This window comes from Puccinia triticina, chromosome 15A (assembly GCF_026914185.1).
Source record: "Puccinia triticina chromosome 15A, complete sequence".
In the NCBI taxonomy this organism is placed as follows: Eukaryota; Fungi; Basidiomycota; class Pucciniomycetes; order Pucciniales; family Pucciniaceae; genus Puccinia; species Puccinia triticina.
The window spans coordinates 2,356,637-2,369,068 of record NC_070572.1 but is presented as its reverse complement, the minus strand read 5'-3'; the positions used below and the strand labels follow the sequence as shown (position 1 = coordinate 2,369,068).

Genomic DNA, 12,432 nt, shown 5'->3' with positions numbered 1-12,432 from the left:
CCCGTCTTGATCATCTGCCTTGGATTCCTACGGGGTGTACGATCTGCCTTGAATTCCTACGGGGTGTACGATCAAATCATCTTCATCGTGATCTCTCAACATCTCAAACCCCTTGTTAGCCGTCCAAATGAGGACTCATTGTTGTCTTGGATCGGACTTATTGCCGGAGAATTGGACTCGTCGTTGTTGGATTGGAGTCAATTATTGAACTCTTCATCATCAAAGTGGATCCTCTTTGTTGTAATGGACTGTGTCATCTCCTCTTGACCTTGACCTGTTTGGTCCAAGAACTTTTTGTCTTTGGTCCCTGACCATGCCCTCATCAAATCTACTGCATTCAATGTCAATCTCTTGGATCGCTCTTGAACATCACCCCCGGTTTCCGTCTCATCGTCTGGGCCGAGCCTCTTACAACCAATTACATTCACTCACTCGCTCACCAATCTGTACAGGCTCGATCGTTGGAATCTCTCTCTGGTCGTCGTCATAATCCTTTTGTTGTTGGATTCAACCACTATATTGCCGGTACTTCCCATGCTCGCCTGGATCATCCTCCAGTCGTGGTACAGCACACCAACCGCCCACTTCTTTTCACATTTGCTTCATTGCCGTTACTGAATCACCCGCGCGTCTTCTTGACGCCTCTGAAAGCTCGTCGATCGCATTTGAACTCGTCAAGCACTCCTGGTTCCCCTTGATTGGATAGGATTAGACGCAGTTTTTGATTGACTGGCTTCATAGTTACCTCTCTTTCGTGGTCGGACCATTTCTCTGATCTCGGCACCTGCTTGTTGGTCATTGGAACGGATTCTCCTTGCTGCCACATCAGCTGTGATCAATGATTGATGAAATCAACAGTACAGCAACCCTGTTGCCGCTGAACTTTGGAAGCATTCTCGCCGTTGCCAAAGCATCTTTGTCTCCATAGAAGCCTCCCGGTCTCAACTGATTTTCCCCAGCTCAGCTCAATCTTGCTCAAAAATTGATATCATTTATGTGGACGCAATTCCTGACATGCTAAATTGGATCCCTTTGTTCCCAAAGCAACTTGGCTTGGTCTCCTGAATCCATCCACTCAAACTTTCTTCATCAACCCTGTATCACATCATGACCCTCATCTCATCTTGAACTCAACACTATCAGCATTGTTGACTTTCATATTATTATTGAAGACAATTATCTACCTCTTCATATCTCAAATTTATATCTATATGTATCTCTTCTAAAAAAACAGTTCGCTAGGGGGAGTGTTAGTATTCATGTATTCTAGCTCTCAGTTTTTTTCACCAGTCTAAATTAGAATAGCTTTATATTGTTTTTACCTGTTTTGTAGCATATTGTTTTTACTATTTATAGCCTGAGTTTGTAGATCCAGAAATACAAACTCATCAAGTCTTTCCCTCTTTCATTCATCTATTAACATTGATGACTGGAGCAGACCCAGTCATCAAGGGTCTGCTCCAGTCAGCAAGAGGAGAAACACTCCCTCAATGAACAGAGCAAGCTGTTGAACAAGAGGAATGATATTGAATGGTTTGATCCAGTCATTATGAGGAGCAATTAATCCCCTCAATGGACGGTGTGGAACTAAAGATGGCCCCGTGGGACCCGGGTACCGGTTGACACCCGGGTACCAGCAACGGTGAAACTGATAGGTTGACACCTGGGTACCAGCAACGGTGAAACTGATACTTTACAAGTATCATTATTGTGTGTGTATTGTATTGAAATAGATGTATTGGTTACCAGATACAATACATGGTTTTCCAAAACTGTGTATTTGGGTGCCCAATACAATACAATACAGAATGTATCAGGGGAAATACATGCTGTATTGTATTGAAATACATGTATTTGTGATGTATCTGATATCAGATACAATACACACTTTTCCAAAACTATGTATTGCCAATACAGATACAAATACATATATTGTATCAGTTTCACCGTTGGTACCAGGCCAAATTTTAGCCAAATGTCCGCACCAGGTACCGCACCAGGCCCCAGCAGGCGGGTACCAGTGGTACTTTCAGAGGGACCTGCCACCAAAAAAAAGGAAAATGAATTGATCTTGATGTAATCTGTTTGCCCACACAACACCTGTTAGCGGCGGCAATACCAAGAATACAGTCTTCTAGCTATTCCGGCTGCAAAGAGTATTTATGAGGATGGGCAGGTAAAAAAGGGTACGGTGATTGGTAGATACTAATCACCGGTAGAAGCTTTTTAGAAAATAATTTTTATATATTTTTATTACAGAGGGGCTTGACTTGGTAAAAAGTCAAGGGTATTTAAGTGCCCTCCGTTTATAAGAATTTCAGGGCCTGCAGGGCAGGGGTGTTTTGGATTGCCTGAAGCAGTGGGGGCCTGAGTTACAGGTGTGGCTCGCTGGGATAACCCCTTCTGGAATCTGGGAAGATTCCTGAAGATAATTAAGGAAAGGGGAACTCACTTGTAATACCCGAGTCCTATTCCTTAGAGTAATGAAAAGAAACGTGTCAAAAGGGCGCGCACTAGGAAATGTTGTGAAGGTTAGAACTTCAATCTGATACTGGCTTCTAATACGGTATAGGTTTGGCAAGGTAAGAGTTTGAGGAACAGATAGTACAGTGTCAGGAGTCGGGGTGGATGAAGATGCTTTTCTTTTTCTCAGCGGAAAGAGTTTGTGCTTTTTATACCCTATGGTCTGAGTCCTTTTTTTACCGCAGAGGTCTAAGTCTCTAGGGCTAGTCTGTGACTTTTACGGGAGCTCATCTTCCTGTCATACCTTCAGTCACAAAGATGAGCTCTTCTCTGACGGGGGCTCATTGTTTTGACATGAATTACTAAGATGAGCGCTTCCTACTAGGATGAGCACTTGTGATTCAGCGATTCTAGTTGCAATATCTCAAACAAGTTTGCTAACATAATTACACATGTACAAGTGGTTGGAGCGCTTGGTAGCAATTCCACGTCACAACTGCGCATGCGCGCCATAACTCTCATTGAGTCGTGGGACCCAATTGTAATTCATTGAGTCGCGGGACCTAATCTCATTGAGTCGCGGGACCTAATCGTAATTCATTGAGTCGCAGGAGCTAATCTCAATGAGTCGCAGGACCTAGTCTTAACTCATTGATTCGCGGGACCTAATCTCATTGAGTCGCGGGACCTAATCGTAATCCATTGAGCCGCAGGACCCAATAGTTTACACACTTGGAAGATTAAACCTAATTCATTGAGTCGCAGACCTTTAACTTTTTGGCTTATGTACTCTTTCAATTTGTAGTTTCACCTCCTTATTACTTTTTTTCAAGGAGGTGTGTCCTTTTTTTTAATTAAGTGAGAGGTACCCGGAGAGGTACCCAGGTACCGGGTCAAATTTTGCCCAAAAGCAGGCACCAGGTACCGCACCGGGCACCAGCCGGCGGGTACCTTCACAAGCCAGGAGGTACCCCCAACTGGTGCCGGGTACCTCCAAATGGGTACCGCAATACCATCTTTATGTGGAACTACTCAAAGGGCAGAATAGAACTTGGAAGGGAAATGGATAACTACACTAGTACTAATGTAAGGTATGCCAAGGATGCTGATATGAGAGCTGCCTTCCTGACTAATGCTTATGGGGATGAGAGAAACACTAAGAAAAATAATAAATAGGTGTGCCTAATTTCTACTACTGACTAGTACCTATGAGGTGAGAGGGAGAGTATTGGGGTTGAGAGGGTATGTATACAACTCTTGAGTCAAGGAGGACCAAGCAAGAGAGGGGTTAATCTGAAGTATAGTTTCTCTGGAGTTTATCTGAAGTATGGTTGATGAGTTAATGATCTCTTTAACAGGTAAATACCAGCATAAGTGCTATATAAGTGCATTTAGTACATATATATAAGTGCATGAGGGAAAATACAAGGGGAGTAACTGTAGTCCTTATATAAGTGTTGAGCACAGATGACAAGTGTTCTGGCTATGAGAAGGTGAAATTACAATCTGAGGTTGAGGTGTGAACATGATAACAGGTTGTGATGATGAGCAATACTGAAAAGAGGAAAGCACAGATCCAATGATGTAATGTGAAAAGTACTTAAGTTGTAGAATGGGCTATGTATATGCTGAAAGAGGAATAAGGTCTGAATGTATATTATGTATATATATTATGTAGCTATGGATTAATTTTTATTTAAATATATGTACTAATGGTCTCCCATATGTAACTTTAATGTGTACTGTAATCTACCATGAGAGGATCTAACATTGCTTATAACTATTTAACCATTGATAATTTGAGTGTAGTGTAAGTGAGTGACTACAGGTAAAATGAGGTGTAGAATTTGATTCTGTAATAATTATGTGAGATTTGTCAAGGTTTGATGTGTAATATGTATTCTGTAGATGTTCATATGTAAAGAAATGATAATAAAATACGGCTTATGGTTTGGAATGGATCACCACAACGCAACAGACCCAGCCATTGAGAGGAGGAAAACTCTTGATCACAGGGCTCTGGTCATTGAGGGGAGTGTTTACTCCCCCCAGGCCGTAAAGAGTAAACACTCCTCTCAATGATTATCAAGAGGATTACTTAATCCCCCCAATGACCAGTTGTGTTTCTCCTCATGATGACTGGGTTTGTTCTGGTAATCAAGAGGTTTTTTTACTCCTCTCAATGACCAGGACCATTTCAGTCATTGAGAGGTGTGTTTTCTCAATGACCAGGACTGTTCCAGTCATTGAGAGGTGTGTTTTATCCATGACCACAACTGTTCTGGCCATTGAGAGGCTTCATCCCCTCAATTCTCCTAGTCGGACAGGCGGGTCCCCAACCTGGGTACCCGCCCTTTTTCTAGCAAAACTGAACACCTGCACCCCCACAAGCCACAGGTACCCACCAACAGGTGCCGGGTACCCCTGGCCATCTCTAAACTAGCAGTACTCATAGGCTCTTGAGCATTTCCCTTGTGTCCCTTTGACAAAAATCAGTGATTTGTGAATGAATCAAACAGAGTTCTTACACTTTTTTCTTTCCCACAAACCCCAACCATAATCAACTGGTCAAATTTATGTTGGTTGTGGCTGTTTTTTTTCTCAGCATTGAATTTGGACAAGTCTTCCCTTTCCTTCCTGCCCAAAAATGATCCTGCAGTCCTGGTACCTCCCTGCACTTCATTTGTCACATCTGCAGTCCTATTCTTGGACAAAATTGGTATTTCCCTTGGTCTTTTGAATATCAACACAGGAACCTACCAGTCCCTCTGCCAGCCGCTTGGGCTCATTCAGTGCTAGGTGGACGGTGTACACAGGACCATCCTATCCAACTTCCCAGCCTCCAACACCTCCTTCAACCACTCCTTCTCTGCACTTTCCAACAGCAAAGGTCTTGCTAATTTGTCTAGCTAAAGTCAGGGTGTAAATGGGTTGGGCCAACCCAAAGCCGACCCAAGACGTGTTGGGTTTTGGGTCAGGTTTGGGCATGTTCTTAAAGAAAATGGCATGACCCAAACCCAACCCAACCCGGCTTGTGAAATTGTTGGGTTGGGTTTAGGCAGCCTATGTCCTAATTGGGTTAGCCTACAGCCCAATTATGGCGCCTCCAACAGTCATGTTGGAGGTTTTTGGCGCCTAATAGGTTGGGTCAACCCAAGACCCAAACCGACCGAACCCAAAAAAGTATGACATTCGTTTGGGTTTGAGCAGCATATTTTAAAATCTGCCCTGACCCAACCCAACCCACGCTAAATGTTGGGTTGGGTTCAGGCAATGTTTTTCAACCCAAACCCAACCTTTTTACACCCTGAGGCTACAGTGACCTGCCTCTACTCCCAATGGTCATTTAAACTGAATGATTACCAAAGCCCTGACTGGCCTTGCCTCCTCTGCCCCTTGTCAACCCCACTGCTGGGCCTTTGCCGCCCTCACTTTTCCAACTGCCTGTCCAAAGTTCCTTTTAAATTCAAAGGAACTAAGTTTGACCCTCCTCTGTTCTACCCAACTGCAAATGAAAAGCAGGTAGGTCCCTCCCACCAAACAAGCCCACTCACCTGGCCCATTGAGTTTGGCCAGCTCATGTTTGTCTCCCTCATCCTTGATCTGTCCTGTCCAGCCCCTCTGCCCTGCAAGCTGCAGTACCTATCTGCCCCTCACACTTGATGAAGGCTGTTTCCCACCTTGCCCTTACAGACCTCTATCCAAGTTCACTCTTGCTCTCCTCCAATTTTTACTACCAATTTTTCTCTTGCTTGGTCTTGGAAGAACCACCAAGCAATGCCCCCCAATCCTTTTTTGTTGTTGATCAACCAACCCAACTTCCCAACCTCCCAACCTCCCAACAACTCCCCTTGCCCTGCCAATAGCTTCTTTGAAAACTAACAGCTTCCTTGGGCCTCTGAAGACTTCCTTGACCACCAACAACTTCCTCAAGTGCCAGAGGCGTGATTCATAGTGCCAGAGGGAAGAGGTTTGTGCTAACAAAATTCTGCACATCTTTGAGGACTGGTTTAGCTTCCATGATTTCAATCCATTTGTCAAGTATATGTGTTGGAAATTCATCATCTCCCAGTCTCTGTTCTTCCCTTCCTTCTCTGTCACTCCTTTCACTCCCTGTTGCTCTTTTCTATCTCTCCAGAATGAATATGCAATTTGTCACCTTCTGTCCTACATCTTGTCCCCCCAGATGTAATAGCTTAAGTATTCTCTGTGTAGATAGAAATTCATCATCAGTCTTCTGGGCCTTTTCCCTGAGACCCTTTGAGTCTCTTGTAGTGAGGAGCCTTTTTTCCTCCTCACAAGCTAGCAGCTTTAGCCCTCTTTGAGGGCTTCCTTGTCCTTGTTCCCCACCTCTGAGCTTTTTTCCTCAAGGCCTTTTTCTCACATCCTCGCCCTTTTGTCGCAGCTTCAACAATATGTATGGCCTTGTTGACCCCGCCTGGGCACCTATGTATGGCCTTGTTGACCCATGGGCACATATTCTTGTTGACTGGGAGGGATTCCTCCCCGTCAACAAGGGCTGGTCGACACGGGCATGTATGTATGGCCTCAGGTGTTGAGGTGGATGGCTCTGGGCAACAAGGACCCTGAGCACTTGCGTTCCTCAGCCAACCTTTTGCTCAGTTTGGTTTAATCATAGCAGCCACGAGAAACCCTTTTCAGCACTGGATTGGCCATCCACGTTTCCGTCGTGATTGATCGGGAATGACGCCTTCTCGTTGACGCATACGGACTAGTGGCCAAGAGTAAGGAGGAGGAGCAGGCGGCGTCCAGGAGGAAGAGGTCGTCGGCGTTGGAGCAGAAGCCGATGATGAACGGGATGCCCTCGAGCACGGAGCTGTACCCCGACCGGACCGAGGTGGCGGACCACCGCCGAGCCAAAAGGGCGTCGTCAACACGCTTTCCGACGCGGCCGCTCGGCCGGAGCAAGCTTCCCTGTGCAAGCAGGGAGCGAAGGAGCGGCGGAGGCGAGCTGTCTGTGATGCCATCCCATTACTCTTGTTTGAGTTTTAAGGTGTTTTATGAGCACGAAGTTATGGGAGAGACTCCCACGGGGCCCGGGCTGTTTTTCGAGTGCTCCGGTCAGATGATGATTACATAATCGTGGACAGCATTTTCATTTTCTGGGCGGATGACGTCACTGGAGGTTTCAGCCTGGGTATCATTGGTCAGCCACTTTGACTTCCCCCGCAGTACTTATTTATTTACTCCCCAGTGCCACTGCTTCCTCCAAAAACCCCAACAACTACCACCAACAGCCAGGATGGGATCCCAAGCAAAGCCATTCTCGACGGTCTTCGACACCATCCCCAGTGGCAAACAGCTCAAACCATTCAGCAGGGAGGAGGTCGCCAAGCACGACAAGGAGGGCGACCTGTGGTGCATCATCGACACCGCCGTCTACGATCTCTCCAAGTTCGTCGACTTGCATCCCGGCGGGGCCTCTGTCCTCGTCGACAAGAACGTTGCCGGCAAGGATGCCACCAAAGCCTTCTTCGGCTTGCATCGCTCCGAGGTCTTGAAGAAATACGGCCGGTCAGTGACCTCACTCCATTCTTCCCTCAAGACCAGTCCTGATCTTGCCCCACCCTCCCCGCGACAGCTACGTGATCGGACGAATCGAGGGCGAAAAGTCTCAAGTCATCCTTCCCAAGGATGGCGAACTATCGCTCGTCCCCCACGCCGAACCGTCCTGGCTGTCGAAAGGATACTCGTCCCCCTACTACTCCGACGGCCACCGCGAATTCCAGAAGGCCATGCGTCTCATCTTCGATAAACATATCACCCCCGAGGCCAGGGAGCACGAGCTCAACGGCAAGCGCGTCAGCCAGGAATTGGTCGACCTCATGGCCAAGGAACACATCAATGCTATGCGACTCGGGCCCGGCAAACATCTCCATGGGCTCACTCTGCCTGCCGGCGTCAAAGGCGAAGATTTCGACTACTTTGTGAGCCATTTATCCCACGCTCACGACAACTCATATCTGAGCGACTGCTAGAAACGTGCATACTAACGTGTCTTTCGAACCTGCCCAGCACGAGCTCATCATCACGCAAGAACTAGGCCGCTGCGGAGCCCGAGGATTCTCAGATGGGCTGTTGGGCGGGATGGTGATCGGGTTACCGCCGGTGCTGAACTTCGGCTCGGCGGAGCTGAAGAAGAAAGTGATCCCGGAGGTATTGTCGGGCAAAAAGTACATCGCTTTGGCGATCAGCGAAGCTTTTGCGGGCTCAGATGTAGCCGGCTTGCGATGCACGGCAACCAAGACGGCGGATGGCCAGCATTACATCGTCAACGGGACCAAGAAATGGATCACCAATGGTACCTTTGCTGATTACTTCTCCACCGGCGTCCGCACCGACAAAGGGCTCAGCGTCCTGTTGATCGAACGAGGCGAGGGCGTCGAGACTAAGCCGATCAAAACTAGCTACTCGCCCGCCGCGGGGACTGCCTACATCACCTTCGATAACGTCAAGGTGCCTGTGGCTAATCTGCTCGGGAAAGAGAACAAGGGTCTCCAAGTCATCCTGTCCAACTTCAACGTCAGTAATACTCAAATCAATTGCTTCTAATGCCTTCCCAGCCTGATTGTTTTGGACCCCATTCTTTGTAGCACGAGCGATGGATCATGTGTTGTGGTGTCATCCGCGCCTCCCGATTCATCACCGAAGAGTGCTTCAAAGTAATACCCTCTTTCATCATCCTCCCGAACTCTCCGCCACACTCGTCCTGACTTGTCTTGCTTTTTTTTCTGCAGTGGACTCATCAGCGTGTCGTCTTCGGAAAACCGTTGATTTCTCAACCGGTTATCAGGTAGGTTCCCCGTCTCCATCTCTTTCAAAGACGCAGAGATCGTTTTTTCTTGTTGACATCGGCGTTCTTCCGGACTGTGAAGGAACAAACTCGCGCAGATGTTTGCCAAGTGCGAGGCCACTCAGTCGTGGCTGGAGAACGTGACGTTCCAGATGAACCGAGTAAGTGGAAGAGAGATTGCTCCGTTGTGATGAGGAAAATGATGATTTTGATTCGCTGTGACGGCTGTGATGTTCCTATTGGGTAGATGTCGTATGCCCAACAGGCCGATTTACTAGCGGGCCAGATCGGCCTCTTGAAAGCCTTCTCGACTCGAGTCGCGCACGAGGTAGCCGACGAAGCGGTCCAGTAAGCCTCCGTCCACCCATCGCTGCTGTCGTCTTCCCCAAGCACTCGAATCGCTGAACTCTCTCCGTTGCATTTTTCTTTCTTGATCGAAGGATCTTCGGCGGGCGTGGGATCAGCGCGACCGGCATGGGCCGGTTCGTCGAGATGTTCCAGCGCAGCTACAAGTTCGACGCCGTCCTTGGTGGCTCCGAAGGTCCGTTTCAAGCTCTCTGCCCTCATCATCCTCTCCGTTCTCTTCATTAAATACGACTCCTTTGGGGCACTGCGAACGTCCTGCCTATTTGTCTGATGCTCTTTTTTGTTTGTTTTTTTGTGTCGAGCAGAGGTCTTATTCGATCTGGGTGTCCGTCAGGTACGCTTAGCCATTCCCTTTCCTTCTCTTTCCGTGTCCCTTCGTCCTTCGTGGATGATCATTGACCTGACTGTCGCGCTTCATCATGAATCTCTCTTGCTCCTTCTCGCACGTCTAACAATAGGCCATGCGCAAAATGCCCTCAGCGGTACTCTAAGCCTCACCACTTCCCAAAGATCCCACTCGTCGGACTCGGTTTGTGAATGTCAACAGTCGTGTCGGATTCTTCTCCCCACATTATATGTTTATGCGTGTACATGGAAAACAAATGGCAGGCATGTACATCTCTTTCTTATCTCCATCCTTGTAGACACATACATACATAGTCTCTGTTAGTATTCAGTGGTGTCGACACGTTGTTCATAGTCTAGCAGCATGCATCATCCATCCCTTGTCGCTCTCGACCTCCAGTATTCTTAGGTTTACACTCGTCCTTCCTGTATTACTACTAGTCCTTATCTTTTCTCCTCTTTCTTCATACTCTTCCCTCATCCCCTGCTTTTTTTGTAGCCTAGGCATCCTGCTCTTGCTGAAGAAGAACAAGACTCTCACCACCTTACTCCAGCTGGGCCACGACTAGATCAAGGTCACAGCCAACCACCTCGGGATATACATAAGCGCTTCAGGATGGTTTAGTCGATGAAGAAAGGTGACGAGGGGGCGAAAGATGGGACCCATGGTCAGAGCCAAGCACCCAGGCCAACGTGGCCACCCCATATCGAGGGGCTTTCAACAGGGCTGATTGATGAGGCTCAGCGTTTGTCTTGCGTCTGGTTTGTGCATACTGCATGTCCACTTTTGTTGCCTGCAAGAGACGTGTTCCTGCACTGCGGGGTGAATTTAGAGGAGGCCAGGTGCGCAACACTGCTTCCGGGAGGTTCCACCCGGGGAGTCCATCCACGGGGAAATCACGCGGAGTCCACGAGGACTCCACTGAAGAGCTGGGATATCAGGAAATGGCGAGAATGAGATGAAAACTCCCCCAAGGGGAAATATATTTCTGGAGGACTACTATTTATAGATGAATGTATGTACATAGTTGGGTTGGGGAGAAAACAAAACCCATAAATACATAATCTGTAGTAAAATAGCATGTGAAATATAATGCAAAAGTGATGTGTCACAACATCCACGTGGTAGCCGCGCGCGAGGTCGGACCCAGGGAATCACGGGGTCACCACCGGGAGGATCACCCGTGGATTCCACGGCAGCTTTCGGCTCCGCGTGGAATCCCCGTGGATTCCCTGTGATCCCGACGTGAAGGTCAAGCCCACGGCCCCGGGTGGATCACTGCTCCTTCAACCGTGGACTCCCCTGAACTCCCTCCCTGCGCGAGCACCCTCCCGCTTGCGGGAGGGACTTGTGCCTAATGCCCGACATTTGGCCTGAGGCTGCCCAGCCAAATGGCCAAAAAATCCTTCTAATCCACATATCACCGCATACCCCTCGGATTTCTTCACACCCTCCAGTACCATTAGAATCAGCTCCTTGTTGTACATGTTACCATGTATCCCATCAAAGTTGTATCCTCATCCTTTGGAAGTAATTGTGATGTAAAAAAACTGCCTTGGGAGGTCTGGTGAGGCCAAATCGTGAGAACCTGTCCAATCTTGACCAGCAAGTGGCACGATGGGTCCATCACATTGCTCAGAAACAGCCCTGGAAAGAATGGCTGCTGAGCGGCCAATTTTTGGTGAGAATACTTGAAAAAATATGTACAAGATAGCTGAGATCAAGGGCTACAACATGGTCAGCTGGGATTCGGAGTAAAAGCGTAGAGCTAATCATAAAATAAATGTAAATACAAAATTGCTCATTTTCTTCAAAAAACCTTGTCAGCCTCAGGCCAAGAATCTGACTTTAGTCCTAAGCCTCTACTTCGCAGACGTTTCACGCCTCCTCAGAGAGGCTTAGTTAAGCTTGGGACTCCCCAAGGAACCACCGTGATACCCACGCGCGGGACGGGCCCACAAGGGCCACTCAGCTTTCCCCGTGGTTTGATTAGCTAGCCCGGGGTGGAGCAGATTATATCCGTGGGTAGTAATGTAGCAGAATGTGGTACCACGCGCTGCATTGCAATCCAAATGACCGTTGTGAAAACATCAAAAAAAGAGATACATAGATGAAAAAATGACAAAGATAAAAAAACACAAATGAAATCAGGGAAATGTGAGAGAAATGATAGGGATGTCAGATTGGACAAAACAACCTTTGATCTTTGCGGCAAAGATCGGGGATGATTGGGGTGAGCTTAGCACGACAGGCCTCAGGGCTTGGTTGTTGGCGGCCTTGTGTCTCTTGAACTCGTGCTTGATGAGCTCGAGGTGTACTGGATGTTTGACGGCGACATGGCCGGCAAGGAAGATGAGCTGGCTGAGCTTGAAGGGGCCGACGAGCAGAGCACGATGTTTATGTTGTTGTTGACTTGCCGACATTGACGACGGGCCCAGCAGAC

The 12,432-nt window shown here is 47.8% G+C and overlaps 2 protein-coding genes across 2 annotated transcripts; both read left to right on the top strand.

Annotated features, from left to right (window-relative positions):
- Positions 1-6,482: 6,482 nt before the first annotated feature.
- Positions 6,483-7,476, top strand: PtA15_15A230 (uncharacterized protein; the record flags this gene model as incomplete). The annotated part of the gene is made up of 2 exons (XM_053163416.1): positions 6,483-6,504; positions 7,214-7,476. The coding sequence occupies 2 exons, from the start codon at positions 6,483-6,485 to the stop codon at positions 7,474-7,476; spliced, it is 285 nt and encodes a 94-aa protein (XP_053027393.1).
- A 250-nt stretch (positions 7,477-7,726) lies between these two features.
- Positions 7,727-10,134, top strand: PtA15_15A229 (uncharacterized protein; the record flags this gene model as incomplete). The annotated part of the gene is made up of 10 exons (XM_053163414.1): positions 7,727-7,998; positions 8,066-8,411; positions 8,500-9,006; positions 9,078-9,146; positions 9,222-9,277; positions 9,360-9,438; positions 9,525-9,625; positions 9,718-9,818; positions 9,949-9,977; positions 10,102-10,134. 10 exons carry the CDS (start codon positions 7,727-7,729, stop codon positions 10,132-10,134), a joined length of 1,593 nt encoding a protein of 530 aa, XP_053027392.1.
- Between the last annotated feature and the right edge of the window lie 2,298 nt (positions 10,135-12,432).